The following is a 20,800-nucleotide window of genomic DNA, read 5'->3' on the forward strand; positions in this document are numbered from 1 at the left end:
AGTGAATGAGTTAATACATCTATCTGTGTTAACTCATCTATCTGTGTTAACTCATTCATTGCATTGTTTGAATGGGTCAATCCAATGTTTGAATGAGTTAACCATCTATCTACATGTTAACCCATATGAGTATGTAGTATGCACCCATACTAAGTGCACATATTGTCCATGGTCATATGAGAACATCCAGATCATCAGGGATTCTTTTCCTAAATTTTCCCACAGACTTAAGTTTTTGTTCCTTTCTTTGATCTCTGAGATTCAGGCAGCCCTACTCTTGTTCAAAGTTAACTCACCCCTTCTTGCATCTTCCACACTTTCTCCCATCAGCAAAACAACTCATTGTCGTGTGTAGTTAACCTTTCTTTCCTTACTGGCTTCTTCTGTTCAGTGCCTCCCAATTAAAAACAAAACAAAACAAATTTGTGGATATTGAATTTTCCATTAGCAGATGCTGTCCTGCAAACTTCTCAAAAGCCTAGCCTCGTCTTCGTGCAGAGCCATGAAAACCTGGGTTGATGAAGAGCAAAGGTGTGGAGGGCAACATTTGGCTCATATATCAGGCTCGAGACCACCTACAATCTTAGCTGCTTGTTGAGTGACAAATTTCTACAGGGAAGCAAGGAGAGGCCTCATCAGGAATGTTGGTCCAGACCAAAATTCATGGGCTGCAGTTTTGAAACTAGTCTAATTTATCTAAAGATTCAGAAGACAGATCAAAGGCTGTGGTTCTCAAATCTTAAGACTATTCATTCCTCAGTGAGCTTTTTGGATGATCTGACCCAACATCTTTCCTTCCTTACCTCCAGTGCATTCCTCAATCCACTGTGATGTGGTTTCCATCTGAACCACTCAACTGGGACTGCTGTCATCTGGATCACCCATGCCCTGATTGCTAAGTTTAACAGTCACTTGTAATTCTCTCTCTTACCAGAGCTCTACTATTAACAAGGTCACTTGTGCTCTCTGGAGATGCTGTATTACTTAGGATTCCAAGACCTTCCTCTCTTCTAATTCTCCCAGTAGATCTCTGACTGATGCTTCTTTAACTCTTGGAGGCTTCTTTTTCTCTCCACAAATTTGATTGTCAATAGTAGTCATATAGAATCCTAATATTAATTGTATAGAAATCTGATAACTCTGACAGGAGACTGAAACATGTTTTCTTATCCGTTAGTGTTCTTATCTTAAGACAGGATGGTATAGAATAATTAAATTTGTGCATAATAACCTTCCTTCATTAGAATAGCTACCTGAAGGCCTAATTTGTCCAACTAAAGACTGTGTCAGCCCTCTTATAAGCAAGAGTAAAGGTGAAAAAAGTACAGAATATTTGTTTCCATCATCTGTGATATAAAATTGGAGTAACTAAAGATTCCTGGAGCTTGGCATGAAGTTTTAGAGAACAATCGTTGCCTGTTTGAAATATCACTGGAAATGAGGCATCAGAGACATTTTATCTGGACTTTGTGGGGCAAGCTAGGGGTCACCCTCACAAATACCCCTACTCAACCCCCAACTGGGTATTTTGGGTCTAATATTGGGAAGAAGGCAACATTGGGAGAAAACTTAGAAAGGTATTACAGTATTGGAGTTTATGAAATGTTTATAAAGCCTCTTACTGAGTGATCCTTATTCCAAGACATTGCCTTATTCCCAAGGTGTGTGGTATATTTTGTACTAATTAAATTGCCTATGGTTTCTGCTTGACCACAATCTATATACTTTTAGGTTATCCTGGAGCTCTAATTAAACCATGACTACTGAGGAATTGGGTCTGGTAGAAAAAATAACTAAGTGTTCCTCGTGTTTCTGGCATCAGGCATTTTCCCTTTTCACCTTGAAATCCTCTGGAGCTGTTATAACCACCCTTAGAGTTTCAAATACAGCTTCTAGGGCGATGATGCCAAATTCATCTTTGGGCTCAGAGCTCTTCCCATCCTTCCAATTCATATTTTTCCACTGCTTGCTGCATAGCTCCATCTGGAGACCACAAAGATACCCCAAATGCCCTGTGGCACAAACTGTATTCATCCACTTCTTAATAATACCCTTAATGGGTTGGAAGTCTCTGGCCCCTCCACCTTTGTCATCCTTCATACTCTGGCCTCTGTCTATTTTACCAACCTTGTCACTTACCTGTCTTCTAGCCCTGTGGTTCAGCAACACCAAATTTCTTATCATTCCTCCAGTGGACTTCCCATTTTTTGCTTCTGCTCATGCTCATCCTTCTGTCTGCAGTGCAACCCTCTTGCCATATACTCATCACAACCTCCCCTTTCCCTGAATAACTTCTAAGCCTTTAAAATGCAGCTGAGATTCTACTTCCCTCAGGAAGCTTCTCTTGGCAAAATCTTGCTTCCTTTCATTATCAGGTACCATTAAAAAGAACTCCCCTCAGTGCCTGTGTAGAGTTTTTATCCTCTTAATACTGACATAACACTATCAGTTCCTTGGAGGCAAGGGTGACATTTTATTTCTTTTTGTATCCCTCCTTTTTAAGGGCAGGTCTGATAGAGAAGGTGCTCACTATTTATGTTGTAAAATTAGCAAATCATGGACATGATTCCTTCCCTCCCCTCAAAAGAGGAGGCCTTTTCATTCTACTCTTTTGAGGCAATCTCTCTGCCCTTCTGACTCTGCACCAGTAATCATGTCCCAGAAAAGAACAAGTAGATATGGTTCAGCATGGTGTTGTGCGTGATGTGATGATATTGGATAGTTCCCACTGGAAATTATTAGATTTACATTTCAATTATGCGATGGAGATACTAGTAGAATGGTTGAATAGAAAATGCCATTTGATCATCAAAGGCAGAATCAATAGAAACTAGTTTGAATGTATGATCTGTCTGTAAGTTACTGCCCTGAGAAGTTTTTAGATTATTACCCTGCCTTTAATATGTACGGAGAGCTGTGGGAAGAACATAACCTTTGACTCAGTCATTCCATTGAGGAATGTATTTGAAGAAGATAATCAGGATTATTGAGAGATTTGCATAGAGACAGTTAACACTGCATTATTTACAATTTAACAAAGTAAAAAGAGTCTAATGTCAGACAATAGGAATTAAGTAAATTACAGATTTAAAAAATATGATATGTAGCCACTAAAATTATGTTTACAAGGCATTTAAATAATATGATAAAATGCTTAGGAAAATAGGCTAAGCTAAGCAAAATTCAAACTGGGTGTAAAAAATAAGAACAGGATTTGATATAATCTCAATTATGTAAAAATTCTGAGAAATTCTGGAAGGAAATAGAAATAAAAGGTAGTTATTGCAAGGTAGTGAGATTATAGGCAATTATTACCTTTCTTTATTTGCATTTTCTAAATATTTCATGATAAGCATGCCATATTATAAGGCAAAACACAAATGTATAATAACAAAAGTGGGATATTTTTCAGAAGTGAAGGTAATCTAAGGATTGAATAATTACTTGCTTTTTAGCTGATAAATATTTGTACAGAAACTTATAAAATGTTAAAAGACAACTTCTTTGGGAGGTGAAAATACCACTAGCATCCTAAAATAAGGATAGTATTTGGAAGTTATCACAATGAATTAGATTTTCAAATTTTTTTTTTTATTTTCTAGCTTCTACCTCTGCACCTGAATCAGCTTTAAAATGGTCCCTCCCTGAAACATGGCAAGGTGTTGAAGAAGGCTGGGGAGGATACAACAATACCCTTCCAGGCCCTGGGGATGACGTTCTCATTTTACCCAGTGAGTAAAATAACTCAGGAGATGAATCACAGACAGGCTGAACCCAGCCAGATCTTATTATGTTTCATTTATATTGTATAACACAGTAACGAGTATGGAAATAAGTAGGCACTTACGTTGTTTCATTCTTCCTCTTTTTTGGGGGGTTAATGTAGGAGAGCAATTTCATAGACCAGTGAAATCCCCCAACATTAACCTAGCATATCTTCATTAAAAGTGGAATAAGTACTTGTGATGCTGAAAGGAGTTAAAATAATCCACTAGCTGGTTAATTTTCTTCATGTGTCAGAGAATGGATTTACAGGTCAGAGAATGGATTTACAGGTTCTAGTATCCTTAAGTTGGAAAGACACAGAGGGTATGGAAGAGAACAATTTATTAATGTGTTCTGATGGTTTGCCTTTGTGAATTTTGAAATACAGGACTGAGGAAAAATGTCAAGCTCTTCGGTTGCTATGAATTTTCAAAATTGCAGAGAAGTAGGTTAATAAAATAGAAAAATATCTATCTATGTATCTATTCATCTATCTATCTAGACCTATCTTCCAGTATACACATATATTTTTAAAAAGATGATTTCTTAGATATACAGAAACACACAGTCATACTTACAAAATTCTTCTTATTTAAAAGAGAGTTTTCAAAAGTTCCAGAATATCTTCCTAGCCTGAGAAGAAAATGTTTTTCATAGGACAATTATATTTTCCCCCAAAGACCTAATTACATTTATGGTTTAATTTGAACCTCTTAAGATAATAGTGAATAAAAGAAGATCCATAATGGAAGAACATTTAACCATCTGTGAAGTAATAATAATGATAATGTCAAACATTTACTGAGAACTAACAATGTGCCGGAAACTGTTTTCCATGTACCAACTAATTTAATCCTTACAATAACCTTATGAAATAAGTAACATTATTATCCCCATTTTTACAGATGGAGAAGCAGAGGCCTATGGCAATTAAGTCACTTGTTCGGGGCCCCATGGTTTGCAATTAGGCAGAGTCAGAATTTGAACCCAAGCAGTCTTTCCTCCAGTCCTCATCTTGAACCAATAAAGCACATTCCCTTTCTAAAATGACTACGAGTAAAATAAGAGGGTCACTGTATTCTTTGCTTTATTTGTGCGGCAGAACGAAGGAAGAATGAAACAAGATATACAAGCCACCTTCTTCCCATTGGTGGTGTGTTTGTGTGACTGTGCCCAGAGACACAAGGGACAGGCGTGAGTGGGCTGACCAGTACAAACGTCAATTATTATTATCATCCCGCTTCCCCATCAACCACCTCTCTTCGATGGAGGATGTAACTTTTTGAATAAACAAGCTTGTGAGTCATTCCTATATGAAAAGAAAAAATCTGTTCTGTCTCAGCCATGTCTTTGATTAATCTAGCCAGCGGATTCGCCCTGGGCTATGGTTTTTTCCTACTAAGCAAGCTGCTTCCCCCACCCCATGCAGGAAGCAAGAGAAGCTTTTGAAGGTTGCCAAGCTTTTAGTATCCTTTGGGGTTTTTTTGCCGAGCAAGGAGCCATCTTGGCCATCTTGCTTGGCCCTGCAGTTGACTGTGTCCACTGTGTGCCCTGGGTCCCGAGATCCCTGGCTTTCTCCACTATCCTTCATTCCTTTGTGTATGGTCAGCTCATAATAACATAGTATGGGCCTGAATTCTCCGTGACACTGCTCTTAAATAGCACAAATCAATGCTGGGTGGGGGAAAGGAGGTGGGGCACAGACATTGGATGTAGAGAGGACTTTCCAGTTGACCTTTCAGTGTTATTGTGAGAATCAGAAAAGTTAAGATTTTTAAAATATACACGGTTATTTTTCATTATTTCTAGCTTTCACATGAAAAGTCAGGTGAGTGAAAAACAGATGTGTAGTATATAAAAAATAAAATCCTTGCTCATTGCCCCTCTCCTGCTCATTGCCCCTCTCCTATTCTCTAATAACCCCTCTTCTATCTCCAACAAATGACCTGTGATTGATGAGCAATTGAATCCATTGTACCACTCAGATTGGGGTCTTATGCAGGAGCTGCTCTGCCTTACTCTTCCCTTCTGATTTTTGACAGACTGATATTTTGACCACTGATGGGTCTCTGGATTGAATCTAACTTGGTTTTCTGCTTGTGGTTTTGTCTCTCTCTGAACTCTCCACCTTTTCCTGGCTCCCCTTGTTTCTTTCATTCCTAGCCTTCTTTAAATCAAATAAATTTGTCCACCTGACTGTGGCGCAAAGTAGACGTTCAGTAAGCATCGTTTGAATGAAGTGCATGAACTCATTGCTCCCATTCATAATTCAATAGCAGAAATAAATCTTTGGGTTTGACAGGATTGACACATACCACTCTAAGATTTTCCAGTCTGGAAAATAATGTCTTCTCCTTTGAACAGATTCCTAAGAATTATGAAATGATTTTCATGATGATAGTAATGATAGTGAGAGTAGCAACTATAACTTGAGTGCTTGGTGTGTGACATGCACTATACTAAGTATTTTAGAAGGATTTTTTTTTCATATAATTCTCACAACTACTCTATAAGTAGATTTTGTTATTATCCCTGTTTTTACAGATGAAAAATCTAGGATGCAGAGAGGGTAACCTGCTCAAGGTTTACCCAGCTAATAAATAAAGAAGCTGGGCAGAAAATCAGAGAATTTAAATCGGGAGTTCTAACTCTTCATTGTATCTTTCTTTTTTCAGAAAAACTTACCATCCATACCTGCTCTGTTATCTCCAAATTAGGCTATATATTATATTGAATTTATGCCCCTCTCTTTACCATCCACGTTCTTCCTTTAACTTGAAATAAAACAAAAATAAAATAAAAAACTACTATTTGTTGAGTATCTACTGTACGTCAGATACACTACTTGGGGCATTTAATCTTATCACACCTGCTTGGAAAAACTGGAGATACTTCCCAAAGAGGTATTCAATGCAATGAACCATTGCATTAGAACCATTCTAATGCAATGAACCATTAGTAAACGCATTTGCTTTGCATCTGGTAGCAAATGCAGTTGTAATTCAAATGAGCACCCCCTTTCCAGTTCACTTTAGCAAATATTTACCAAACATTCACTGTGTTCAAGGCACAGTTCCAGGTGCTCACGATCTGGGAACCCAGTGTCAAGTACCATATAACTGTGACCTCAAACAGCTAGGGATTTAACTGGGTTAATAAAACACACAATGCACAATAATACAACAAATAGCCATAATAAATACTGAATGTGTTTAGAATCATAGTGTCTCTGGGGTAAAGGTGGCTTCATGGAAGAAGAGGCATATGAAGTGAATTTTGAAAGATGAGGTAAGAATTAGAGGGGCAGTTATGAGACACAAGGGCTTACTGGGGATCCTTCAGGGTATAGGATGAGCTGTCGACTAGGATAAACCTGGGGTTCACATTTGGCTTCTGACATTTACAACAGTGTGACATTGGACAAGCTGTAAACCTTTCTGACCCTTATTTATAACATTAGGGCTATAATTAATATATCATAATGTTAAGAAAGATGAAATGAGATAACATCAGTGCACATGACCACCGCATAGAGTTTTGGTGGTAATGGAATTACAGATGAAAGCTGTGATTTGTAATGTATCAGGTGCTCCTTTCCTTCATTTTTCCATCTGGCTGCCCCTCTTGGCCTCTGGTATTAGCAACGCTTTGTATTTGCTTTCCAATGGCTTATTATTTAATTTTCACAACATCCTTGGGAGCTAAATAGGTAATAACTATTATTACAGTAAAAACCCATTTTTACATAATACGATTTTAATGGAACTGCTGATTTTACAAAATGAAAGTGACTGGTAAAAAAGATTTAAGTGATACTTTTGAACCTGTAATATAATTTTATGGTGTTTTGTGTATTTTAATTCATTAATAAAGGAAACATGTAGAACATTCCCATCATTATTCAAATAGAATAGCATAATTTTTCAATAAAATTCTTAGAGTAAATTGCCTATTTCCATTTTCTGGGAAATCAATTTTATGGAATGACCTCAGACCCATCCTATTCCATAAAAATAGGACTTTACTGTACTAATAAAAGATATCACTATCTTAAGTATGGTATCATTTTCCTTCAAGGCGTTCTATCTTTATGGACATTGGATTTTTAAAGAGCTGTAAATTCTTCTCTGTGGTATTATATAGAGTAAGCTGAGGTAATCATTAAGAATTTGCTCTTGTAGTTTAAGTTCATGATAACTTTGCTTCAACAAATAAGTGTATCTGACTGTCTTTGCTTTCTAAATATTGGAAAAATTGGCCTGAATGCATTCTCAACTTCTTAAGTAGTAGGAACAAGTTCTGCCTTACTATGCAAATCTCAAACCTTCATAAAGAGTAGCTGTCAAGTGGCAAAAGGATCACTCTAGTTTCTGCTCTTTAAGATGCCTCCAGTGCTTTCTCAGGATTCTGTTTTAAAGGGTACAGATATGATATCATGTAGCCTCAGCATCTTTGTGTGTTTATGTGTGTGGTAGAATTCACTGTTACATTCTCTATATTACTTTGAACTGTCCTTATTTGAAGACATGAATGGGAGAGCACTGTTTTTCTTTTATAATAGCTCTTCTGTTTGTTCTGATTTTTAATATTCAGTACCTTAAATGCCAGAGAAGCTTGTCAAAGTCATGTGATGTTCAAAGAGGGCAATATGTAATGCACCTCCTTGTTAAGTTGCAAAACATCATAATAGGTTGGTGATATGAAGCAGGATGATAATAAATCAGAAAGTAATTTTTGAGGGGAGGAACTTCTATAAAATGTTGTGATTATAGAACTATTGACTTCATTCACCTTTTTCTTATCTGAGCTTACATGTAATTCAGTATTTCATACTGAATTATAGCAGAGATGTAGGTCTACAACACCATTTAGAAACCAAACAAATATTGGTGATGTTTCTATAGCTTGTGCAGTTCTCAAATTTTGGTCTTGTACCATTTGGATGGGACATAAAAGCACTAAAGACCGCTGCCCCACTTATTCTGGATTAGCAAGTGGGAGGGGAAGACATTTAGACTTCAATTACTGGAGTCCTTTTTGTAATGTGTGACATCAGAATGGTGACAAGTGGAGTGGGTGTTCTGAAACTCTATCGTTACCTGACATACCACCCAGAAACCTAACAACGTAAAACACATATTTTATTTTGCTTACAATTTTGTGGTGAAGGGCTAGGCTGAGATGTTCTAATTTGGGTTCTTCCATGCATTGTAGTTAGATAGTGGCTGGACTGTGGTCATTGGAAGGCTAACCTTGGCTGCCTTTAGATGCCTTTAAGATGGGTCACTCATATGGCTGGGCCTTGATGCTGATTATTGGCTGGGAGCTCAGGACAATCAACTAAGAGGCCTCAGTTCCTCTCCTTATGGGTTTAATTATGGGGCTGCTTGGGCTTCCTCACAACATGATGGCTGGATTCCAAGAAGGAATAGCCTAAGAAAGGGTGTTCCAAAAGTAAGTAGTCCCAGAGACCTATTTGGAAGCCACATGCCTTCTGAGCTGGCTCTGGCAAGCTCAGAATATCATGGCCATAAATTTCTTGGTCAAGCAAGGTCTTGAGGTCTGCCTAGATTTAGGAGAGGAGAATTAGGTTCCACCTCTCAATGGGAGGAATAGCTAAGAATTTGCAGCTGTCTTTAATCTACCTCTGTGTATATGTTTATGTGTGTAAGTATATATGCATGTATGTAATTAAAAGCAGATGTACCTGACTTAATTCAAAAGGTGCTTTAGAGTCTGCTAAATTTGTGCTGTCTTCCCCGTCTGGAAAGACTTTATTTAGATTCTGTTGGCTTGCATGAATCAGAAATTACAGAACACCAGGAGACAGACTGTTCAAAGGGTTTTTAGTTTCTTTATTTTATTTTATTTTTACCTGTAATGCTTAGTGTTGATTATACCACCTCTTCTCTGCCTGGAAGTGGTATTTGTCAACTCTCCAAACATAATTGGGCCCCCAGTTTGGAACTGCTCACTTTGCCGTGAGAATGGACGATAGTTGTTGGACTGCAACTTGTGGTCAAATGTTTACATGTGTGACCAGAGCCTCTTCTTAGAAGAGAGGGATGTGGTGGGATGAGGAAAGACATGGAGGAAACATATTTTGATCATTTTCTTTCAGGGCACACATTAAAGATCAGGGAGACAACAGTTGAACTTTCCTTTGACCTTGTTTAGAAAGTGAATGGAAAAGCTGTTCTTTAAGCTACTTTTGACCCAAAATTTTAAATCGACATTATTTTCAAATAAAAATATATAAATAAAAAGAAAATCTGAAGTCAAAGATGAAAGGATCTTTGGAAACTATTTCTCCTTCCTTTTAGACAATTTCTTAGAGGGAATCGTAGACCTTAGTGAACCTTGCTTTAAGGATGTCAAAGTCATGTCCTCACCACTAGAAGGAAGAACCAGGATTTCAGACTCCACAGAGCAGGTGTTCTCACCAACATTCCTAAGCAGTTTATTTTTGAAACGATGAATGTAAATAAACTTTTCATATATCAAATTGTTTAAAAATATACTATAGAAACTTACAATTTAAAGCAGTCTAAGTATAAAATGCTTTGCTATATGGAGTCCCTTGATGAACTGATTACCTAGTAATTTATTTGTTTTATTTTGAGGTGGATTTACTTATAAATATTAATATATATGTAAATTATAGACACATACAATTGTTGAGTTGGTGGGAAACGTAGTGGCTTTCTAATCCAACTAAAATGAACCATGATAATACAAGTGTTTTATAAATTGTAAAATGCTATGAAATATGTTGATTATTGCCCAAACTTATATTATGTTTTATACCAAAGCTGAGTGAAATTTTAGTCCCCATGCTTCAACCCAGTGTTTTAAGTTGACCTCTAAAATTTATTAGAGGGACTATTATTGCTTTATTTGTTTTGTTCCTAAAATAAGATTGAATTTTGAGATGAAACACTTGGAGGCTAGGGAGTTCCTTCTAGTTGCAATGACCGTGATTCAAATGGATGCTCCCAAATAAATAGCAGCGGTCCCCTAAACTTTCGGATCAAGACCTGTGACACAGTGCTTTTGCCAGGGTGGACAATTAGGAGTTGGAATTAGAAAGAATTTTTCCGCCAACTATATATGCTTTTCTTCATAAAAATGAAAATTTGATTAAAATAACAGTACATTTTCCCTTTGACAAAATAAACATAAAAAATATAAATATATTGAAATAGGTTGAGATTCTTTTTCTAATCTTAATTTGTCCATCTCTGCTTGATTCAATCATGGCATTTGTTTCTGGGCTAATTAGAACTCACTTAGTATCTACTCTTGGGATCCAAAGTCATGTAGACCTTGACACTCTTTATGGCTTGCTAACTTGCTGGAACTAATTCGAGTTTTACTCTAAAAGAGGGCTTTTACAAACCTTTTCTTGTTTTCACTCACCTGAGAAACACACTCATCGTCATGGTCTATTAGTGTTAGCGTCATGGATCATAGTCATTTTCTAGGAGGGGCGCACGTCCCCAGGATGTAAAGATCATGGGGTGGAGGTAATTGGCAAGCATGAAGTATATAAGAGACTGGGGTTTTATTTTGATACCTACTCCCACCTAGAGAATAACTGCTTTTATGATTTCAAATACTCCATCTCAGTCTTCCAGAGGTGTGACCCTATTGGGTCTCTCAGTTGTAGCCTGAGAGAATTCTAGCAGGTATTCCTGTAAAACACCTATGATGCTTTCCTTCAGTTGCAATAGGTGTAATTTTTTTTTTTTTTTTTTTTTTTTTGCTACTATAGCAACTTCTTTCCTTATGCAACCTGTACAAATTTTCAGCACCAGTTTACAACTATTTCTTAAAGAAACTATGCATTACTTTCCCCAGGATTTTAAGTATACTTTGGCCTTAACAATACAAATTACAAGCTATATGGTAGCAGTAAATGCAAGGATGGCTGCTATGGAAAAATATAATAAGTATCATAAACTTGATGGGAAAGGAGAATTGATAGGGCTTAGCAATTTATTGATTGCAAAAAAAAAATAAAGAAAAATGAATCTGAAAAGATGACCAGAACTTTTACACACAGGTGAATGTGTAGGGGTACCATCAGTAGAAGTAGGGGATGCATGTAAAGGAGTAGGTTTAGCAGGGAGGATAATTAATTCCATTATAGACATATGCTCAGGTTCATGTGCAGATGCCTAGATAGTAACAGGAAATATGGACCAGAAGATTAAAAGGAAGGCCAACTGAGAATCTGGATTGCAATTTGGTAATCCTCAGAAGAATTGACTAAGGAAGCCTTGAGTATTGAATGGGGATTAGGACTCATATGAGAGCTATTGCAGAGAGATATAAGGATTGGGTAGAAGTCAGCATCTTAGGGAAATGCTAATTTAAGTGGCAGGAAGAGATGTCATAGAATCAGTCGTCATGAAATCAGAACCAGGACAGTAGAAGGCAAGGCAAGAAAGGAGCAACACCAAGATGATGGAGGTGGTTAACAGTAAATGTTCCAAGGAGTACAAGGAGGATGGTAATTTGGAAATTGCTTGAGAATAAACTGTATCCTCTGTGCAGGCTCCCACTAATTAAATGCAAAGCCTAATGTAACATCTCTTGCTTGTTTTATAGTTTCACACATCTGGATTATATCAGTGTCTTCAAGGATACACATATCTTTGTTAAAATTAAAAGCCATTACTGCCCATGAGCAGACTTTTAAGGTGGCAGCCAGGTTGTCCCTGGTCACTTTCTGGTTACAATACTGCCAAGTGTTCTAAATTAATAGGCTCAGGTATTAGGTTCAGTTCCACCAAACTGGTTAATGTGCATAGCTTAATCAGCTTGATTTGGAAAACAGAATAGGTTATGTCATTTAAGAAATTACTGTCAGTCAGGCACGGTGACTCATGCCTGTAATCCCAGCACTTTGGGAGTTCAAGGCAGGTGGATCACTTGAGGTCAGGAGTTTGAGACCAGCCTGGCCAACATAGTGAAACTCTGTCTCTAGCAAAAATACAAAAATTAACCTGGCGTGGTGGTGTGCACCTGTAATCCCAGCTACTTGGGAGGCTGAGGTATGAGAATCACTTGATCCCGGGAGGCAGAGCTTGCAGTGAGCTGAGATCTTGCCACGACACTCCAGCCTGGGTGACAGACCGAGACTCCATCTCAAAAACAACAACAACAACAACAACAACCAAACAAACAAAGAAAACAAAATCACTGAATCACTGTCCTTTCCTAAAAGTAGAGTATTACAAAAACACAATACAATACAAAATATATTTTGTTTTAAAATTTAGGAGATTATGTATAACTCTTAGAATGAGTTCAATTCTGGAGGTAAGAATTGAAGTCCATGTTATTTAAAACAGGCAACATTATTACTCTATCAGAGCTCATTGTTTAATTACTTTCAGCTCTGGAATACTGAAAGTGGCATCCATAGGTTTTAATATTTATTTGGGGACATTGATATCAGGAACTAATATCTTTAAAATCATTGGTAAAGAGAATGACCTGCTATCCTGGTTTACCCAGGACTGAGGGTTTCCTGGGACATAGGACTCTCAGTGATAAAACCTGGAAAGTCTGAGGCAAACCAGAATGAGTGGGTCACCCTACTAAGAAATCACCATTAAAGTTTGTGCCAACCCCATATTCTATGATTTGCACTGCAACAAGTTTGCTGAGGGTTAATGAAAATTTCCCCTGATTAAAATGCATAAACATAATTTACCTAGTTTTATTGCCCCAAGAACTTTGTCTCATGGAATTAATATTCTTTGGGAGTGTTACAGAGGCCTTTCTTACAAAAGAAGGGAACCTGAGTGATTACATATGTATTTTACCCCCTTGGTTGGGATTGGGAAGTACAAGCCAAGCAAGGAGCAGCTGCCCATGGGAGTTTTTAATGCAGAGCAGGGCTCTTTTCACATGTTCTCATTGAATTACTTCTTTTTCTCTTTATGGTCTGTTTTCCATGTAGATATTTTTTGGAATGTAAAATTAAATAATTCATGATTTCTCAATCAATGGTTTAGGTAGAGTTGCCATTTCTTGAGTTGATTATACTCCCTTGAGGGAGCTTTTGGAGTCTCCTCATGTGCAGAGGTTTAGAGATAAGAACTTTGCTGAAGTGACAAGGTCTTTATAGGTACAGGCAGGCCAGCAGGGGCAGGAATGGCATAGTTGGCTCATTGCTGACCCTTGGGTTACCACACTGTTAAGCAGCTCAAGAGTTCTTAACATTTTATGTGTCCTAGATCCCTTTGGCAGTCTGGTAAAGCCTAGACCCATTCTCTAAATAATTTTTTGATATATAAAATAAAGTAGAATTATAGAAGAAATCAGTTATATTGATATGGTTATCAAAATATTAAATAAATAAATATTAAAATAAAATGTGATAAGCTCCTCTGTTAGAAGGTTGAGTAACAGCACCTAGCACCGGTTCTAATAGGTATCATAATTTTCATGTCATTATTGCAGAAATTCTCCAAAAAGGGCTGCCATAAATTTTGTTCCTTCCTATAAATGCTTGCTGCTCCTTCATGGAGACATGGGGCTTCCTGCCCTCCTCTGGCATCTGGGCTGGCCTTTGTGACTAGATGGACTGATATAGACTGTATTAATAAAATAATGTTCTGGGATTTTGAAGCCTAGGTCACAAGAACGCTTGCATTAGATCCTTTTGCCTGGAAGTCTCATTTGCCATTGGGGTGTTTCCTTTGAGAACACAGCCTTTAGGCTATGGAAATCCAAATCACATGAAAAGGTCATTTTTGTAGCACTGCTTGGCAGCCCCAGATGGAGATAAGCTGTAACCAAGAGCCAATCTCAGCTTCCAGCTGTGTACGTGATCTATCTTGGATATCCAGACCAGTTGAGCCCAATAATGGGTCTTGCTGAGAATTCTGAGGTTTTCTTTATCTGCAAGTACATTAAAAATCTCCTATTTTTATTTTTAGGTCAATGTTACTCAGGATTTCTTATGTCTACTAAATAATGATACTTAGAAGGGACATTCTAATGTTCAGTTCATTAAGAGTATATACATAGGCACTGGTGGAGCAAATGGTCCAAATGCCATCCAAGAGAGCTAAAAGAGATTAAAACCCCTTGCAAAGCCAAAATTGATTTACATTTATTCCATCACTGCTGTTTGCATGTGTGATATGAAAACAGAGTTCAGAAATCATGCATTTATTGAGCAACTGTTTACTGGGTGCATAACTTATTATGTGCCACTTTGCCTCATATTGGAAATAAAATGATGAGCAAAACAGTTTCAAGACCCACCTGGAACTTACTGCCTAGTGGGGGAGATAGAAATATAATTGCATGTAGTTAAAAATGAATATGACTAACAAATGTGCTATAGGAAACATTCAGAGAGTGATGAAAGCATATACTGTGGGACCTGGACCTGGACTGGCATAGAAGTAAATTCAATTACAATTCATATTTGAAGGCTGAAAGCAACAATTTAGATATTAACTATAACTAGTAAGAAATTTACCAAGGATTTCTCAAAGTGTTTCCTCTGAAACTGGCTCCTTATAAGCATCACATGGAAAAATAAATAAGTCAAACAAATTTGAAACATTTTGGACTGAGCACAGATAAATACTTTTTTTTTGGTTTCTGTTTTTTTTTTCAAAGCCTTTTATATGACAGTGTGGGTTGTATAACTTTCGGAGGGGGATATAGTACGGGCTATTCTCCAGCATGTTTGATCATGCAACACTTTTATTCACAGAGCAGCTTATATGCTGAGAATTCAGGGAAACCCTTTGAGTACAAAGAGTTCTCACACCTAATTTAACACTCACAACAATTCTGGGAGTTTTAGTGTCCAGGTATTAGGAATTAGGAGTTTAGGTATCCAGGTATTAGGCAGATTAAGTCTTCTGTGAATAACAAAAACCTGAAAATTATTATTTTTATTAAAAATTATTATTACAGTATGAAGTTGATAGATATGTCAGTTTATATCTCTCTTACATAAAAATCTATTCCATGGTATCAGGGACTTGGACCCCTTCTACCTTTTTGTCCTCCAGTATTTTTCTATTTCCAAATTCACTGTGTGATCCATCAATGTGCTGGAGCACCAGCCATTGCAGCCACATTCCAGGCAGTAGACAGGAGAAAGGATTCTTCTTTTACTTCTCACATGACACTTCTGTTTACATCTTAATGGTGTAAACTTAGCCACGTGGCCACTTCTACCTGGAAAGGAAGCTGGGAAATGTAGTCTTTTGGTCAGGTGACAATCTATTTAGCTAAAAATTGGAGTTCTTATTACTAAGGAAGGATCTTATTACTGGGAAGCAGCTAATGGCCTCTGCCACATTTTTTGTTTTCACATTTTACAGTTGAGGGAAATGATCGCAAGAAGGCACGTCCAAGAAAGCTCAGAGATCACAGAGACAGTGGAGTCAAATCTAGGCCTCTGAATTCCTTGAATCTGTCTAGTTCATTACACTGTTCCTATTTAAACATGTGGGAGGAAATAAAACAGAGCCTTTAGAAAGTGGTGTTATTAAAGGTCATGGTGATATACACAGATGACACCATTGCAAAGTCTATTTTAAGGAAAAAGTATGAATATATGTTTCTTAGAACATATCCCCAGATTTGGAGATTAGTGGTATTTGATTAACAAACAATTGCAAGCAGTAAGTGACTGCCTTTTGTTTTGGCTTCATTATCCAGGCCAGGATTCTGTTTGTTGGGCTGCTGTGCACTCCAGGGCCTGCTCTGTGTCTAATGACTTATCCTTGCTTTTCTTCATTTGTAACATCGACAATGCTCTGAAAGCCCTGGATCTTGTTTGAAACCATCTGTTTGCCTCTTTATTTACATGATAACGTCACCTGATTGCAATTTAGTGTCTGGATAAAAAACATTGCTCTTACCTAGATTGTGCTGGGTTTTTGTCAGGCTTAATGACAGACAACCCATCTGACTGCATTTTTCAGGCAGGAGTAGTGTGTGGAGAGATGGTGTCTGTAAAGCCCATGCACGGAGGTGGTGAATGTTCTGCACTGTACCCAGGCTGGCCGGGGTGTGGTCAGCAGTGCAAATGGCAGGCACTCCTCTGCTGTCTTCCAGAATATTATTGACACCAATGGGGCCTTCTCATCTTTGTTCTCCCTGTGTCCAGGGAAGCTCCAGAAGAGGAGAAGTTCTTTGTATATTTGTTAGAGGAGTGACCGAGTGAGTGAATGAATGGATGGAGGCATGGTGGATTGAATAGAATGCTGATTAAATCCCAGCCGCTCTCATTCATTCATATTGACAGTATAATCAGTGAACGTGTGATGGATCAGCAGGAATGATTGCTGTTGGCATAGTGAGGCTGAATGCCTTGGGGTGTTTGCTCAGGGGACATGGCTGTAGTCCCGAATCAAAACTCTGACACTGACACATCAGTCCCCTTCCCTCTCTCCTCAGTATATCATAGGGCAGGAAGTAGTGTGTGGCACCTCCTTCTTGAGAAATCTGCGGGGATGGGTGTCTAGAGCAGAGTTTCCTCCCATAAGTTGAGGTATTGATAATTCCAATCCTCACCACATCATTTTTTTTTCTTACTAAATCCTGTGGAAAAGAGAAGTGGGCAAGATCCTGTGATGGTACACATTTTGTGAATAGGGTTTACATTTAGCAAGATCACCTGTAGTGAGGAAATAGAGGCACATACCTTAGGTAGAGTGGTTCCCAAATTGCTGACTTCTAAATGCTCCTGGAGAAAAATGGGAAAATCAGCCCCTCAAGAAACAAACGTGTCTCTAAGATTCCAGAGTTCTGGTAATATGGGAAAGAACTTCTGGGGCCAAGGCTCTCCTGGAAGCCCCATGACTCTCTCTTGCTCCTCAGAGAAAGCGTCCTGCCTCTATCCCTGCCTTCACCCCAGGTTGCTTTTCATGTACTACAAAGAGGATCAAGAGCTTGGTTCACAATTTGTGTTTTCCTTCACTCTCACATTGACCTCAGGGAGCTGAGGGAAGGGTATTTTAAAAGAAAAACCTTAGACAAATTAAATTTAACAGAGTTTAATTGAGCAAAGAACCATTTGCAAATCAGGCAGCCTCCTGAGCCACAGTAGGCTCAAAGAGACTCTCGTGCAGCCATGTGGTGGAAGATTTATGGACAGAAAAAGGAAAGTGATATACAGAAAACAGGAATGCGGTACAGAAATGGCCAGATGGGTTCAGCCTTTGATTGGCTGAAACTCTGTGATGGGTACAAGAGTAGTTTACAGTCTGTTTACATATCCAGTTACATTACAATTCACTACCTACGGAGAAGCCTTTAAGCCAGACTTAAAATATGTAAGGAGGCAGCTTTAGGCTAAACTTGATTTAACAGGTGTAATCTCCCATCCAACTCCACTGTCTCAGCTTCTTATCGACTACACAGCCCACCACAGGTGTGTTACCTCACCACTCTCCTTTATGACTCTCCTTATGTTCGTTCCTCTTCCTTTAGTTGATTTGGTTTAATGAAAGGTGTACTGACATCTACATGCATTTGCACAGAGCACAGAAGCATGGGGGTGTAGATCTGTCTTAGCTGTCTAAGTTAGTAGGGGGCTTCCAACATAGGTTTGAACGATGACTTACTGAAGAACAAATAGAAAATATCAAAACTTTTATTTTTCCTTAATCTATTCCTTGAACATTTTCTTTTTGTATATGTTTTATTACGTAGATAATATTTATTACATTAGTACATTAGTATTGCAGTACATATTTGTAATTAGCAATTTATTAATATGTTTATGAGAAAGTAAATCATATTGGGAATATATGGTTAAAATTTTATCCTTCCAGAAAAGGAATATTTGGCATTTACTTGAGTTTTAATATCATATTAGTGTTTATTTACTGTAGCAAGCATCCTCTTTTAAAGACATGTTAGTAAAATATGTGCTATGTATGCTATACATGACCATATATGTGTGTGTGTGTGTATATATATATATATATATTTTTTTGAGACAGAGTCTCATTCTGTCACCCAGGCTGGAGTGCAGTGGCATGATCTTGCCTCACTGCAACCTCCGCCTCCCGGATTCACGCAATTCTCCTGCCTCAGCCTTCTGAATAGCTGGGATTACAGGCGTACACCATCACACCTGGCTAATTTTTTGTGTATTTTTAGTAGAGACAGGGTTTCACTATGTTGGCCAGACAGGTCTGGAACTCCTGACCTTGTGATCCACCCACCTCGGCCTGTGTTGGGATTACAGGCGTGAGCCACCGCACCTGGCCTGTATATGGTTTTACAAAAGATTTAAAAACCAAGTGACAAAATATAAAGTGAGAAATTTTACTTCAGGAACCAGAGCTAAGGCTAGACTGTGAATTTGAAATAATTTTTTTTTCTTATTTTGTTGGAAATAGGTTATCCTTTACAGAAACCTGAGAAACCCAATTTTCAAAATCAGCAGGCTTTAATTTTTCTGAGGCCTTGGTCTTGGATATTGATGTTGCATGATACTTGGGGGCTTCCTGAAGCTTTCAGAGTCAATTTCAAACGTATTTGTTTGGACTGCAGAGTCCTTTGTGATCTGGCCTCATTGTCTGCTGTTCTCTTGTGTGCATTGTTGCCCAGTTACACTTATCTAATCACTGTTCTTGAATGGAATCGACTATGTCTTTTCCAGTTATTTTTACTTGCTCTTCTTACTACCTGTAACTTTGTTCACTTCTCCTTTCTTTTCCTTTCTCTCCCTCCCCACCCTAAACCTCTCTTTCAGCTTATTTTTGTCCTTTAATACTCAACTTGGTGTCACCTCTTCTAGAAACTGTCCCCGAATCCTCATTTGATTTAATTCTCCTTCTGCCGGGTTCCTACAACACCTTGGATATATTTCTGTCATATACCCTTATTCTGTAAATATTACTTACTTTTATGTCACCTTGAGAACAGAGGTTATGTCTTATTTGACTTTTTTATATCTCTAATGCAAAGCAGAGGATTTGACTTATAGCCACAACAAACGCTAGAGTAAATAAATGAAAGAGTGAGATGCAGTCACTGACTAGTCCCTACTAAAGTCCCTACTAAAGTATTTCCAGGACTTTTGGGAAACTAAAGGGGGAGATGTCACTGTGTCACTATCATACTGAGAATCTTGGCAAACAAAGGATGGATGGAGGGTGACCATTCCCTAAGAACCTTAGCAACTGACAAGGAGGTGCTGATTTTCTCTGGAAGACCTGGTGGTCTGCTGCAAAACTCAATCTGGGAATCATTCCACATTAGCATTTATTTATTTAGAATCCCTGGGCCAGAAATGTACTCTCTGTGAGATGCGTTTCCCTGCAGGTAAGAAGATATACTATGCAAGGAGGGGGTGGGTTCATTCCTTTTCTTGATGAAGTTCTCTGAACTCTAGTATTCCCAGTAGGCACCTCTCATTTCCCATCTCCCCTGGTGAGCCGGTGGCCTTTCATTCAAGCTCCTCCACACAGTTTGCCTCCTCCCTCCTCCCGCACCTTCCACCTGAGCAGTTGACGGGCCTCCTGTGGCTCAGCACCTGAGGAGCTGATGGGCCTGGTGTGGCTTGCCAATCAGGAGTTTAGAGCTCTCTGGGGATTTACTGCCTTCCCAGCCTGCAGGCCTCCCGTGGCTCAGCATCAAGGTGCCTGACACACCTCCTGTGGTTTTAGCTAGTGAGCAGCTTGTGGATCTTCTGTTTGCTGTGAAATGGTTTCAGAGGTTACCTTTTTCTCATTTGTATAGTGTGGATGCACCTGTTTTTGTTTGTTTTCTTTTTTGGTGAAACTATACAAGAAAGAGTGTAAATGAGTAAACATTGATGCAGGCTTAGAGCTATGACATTGGCTACTGTGAGGAAGCCCAAGTTTTGCTGTTTGCAGTGCAAGGCCTAAATCCCAGTACGGTGAGGAAATTATTCGTGACTGAGAGAATTGTAGAGTAACTCTTCTTGGCTCCTACTGTACATACCTGGCATTTAATGATATCTTGCAAGTCTGAATGAATTAAGAATGTTTCTAATACTTCTTAAATTAAC

The 20,800-nt window shown here is 38.3% G+C and overlaps 1 protein-coding gene across 1 annotated transcript in view; it reads left to right on the plus strand.

The window, feature by feature from the left end:
• The window catches only part of PKHD1 (PKHD1 ciliary IPT domain containing fibrocystin/polyductin), a 464,388-nt gene that overhangs the window by 245,145 nt on the left and 198,443 nt on the right, over positions 1-20,800 (plus strand). Inside the window, 1 exon segment of the mRNA XM_005552760.5 lies at positions 3,603-3,731. Coding sequence (XP_005552817.3) covers positions 3,603-3,731 — 129 coding nt within the window.

The sequence above is a fragment of the Macaca fascicularis genome, chromosome 4, assembly GCF_037993035.2.
Source record: "Macaca fascicularis isolate 582-1 chromosome 4, T2T-MFA8v1.1".
Taxonomy (NCBI): domain Eukaryota; kingdom Metazoa; phylum Chordata; class Mammalia; order Primates; family Cercopithecidae; genus Macaca; species Macaca fascicularis.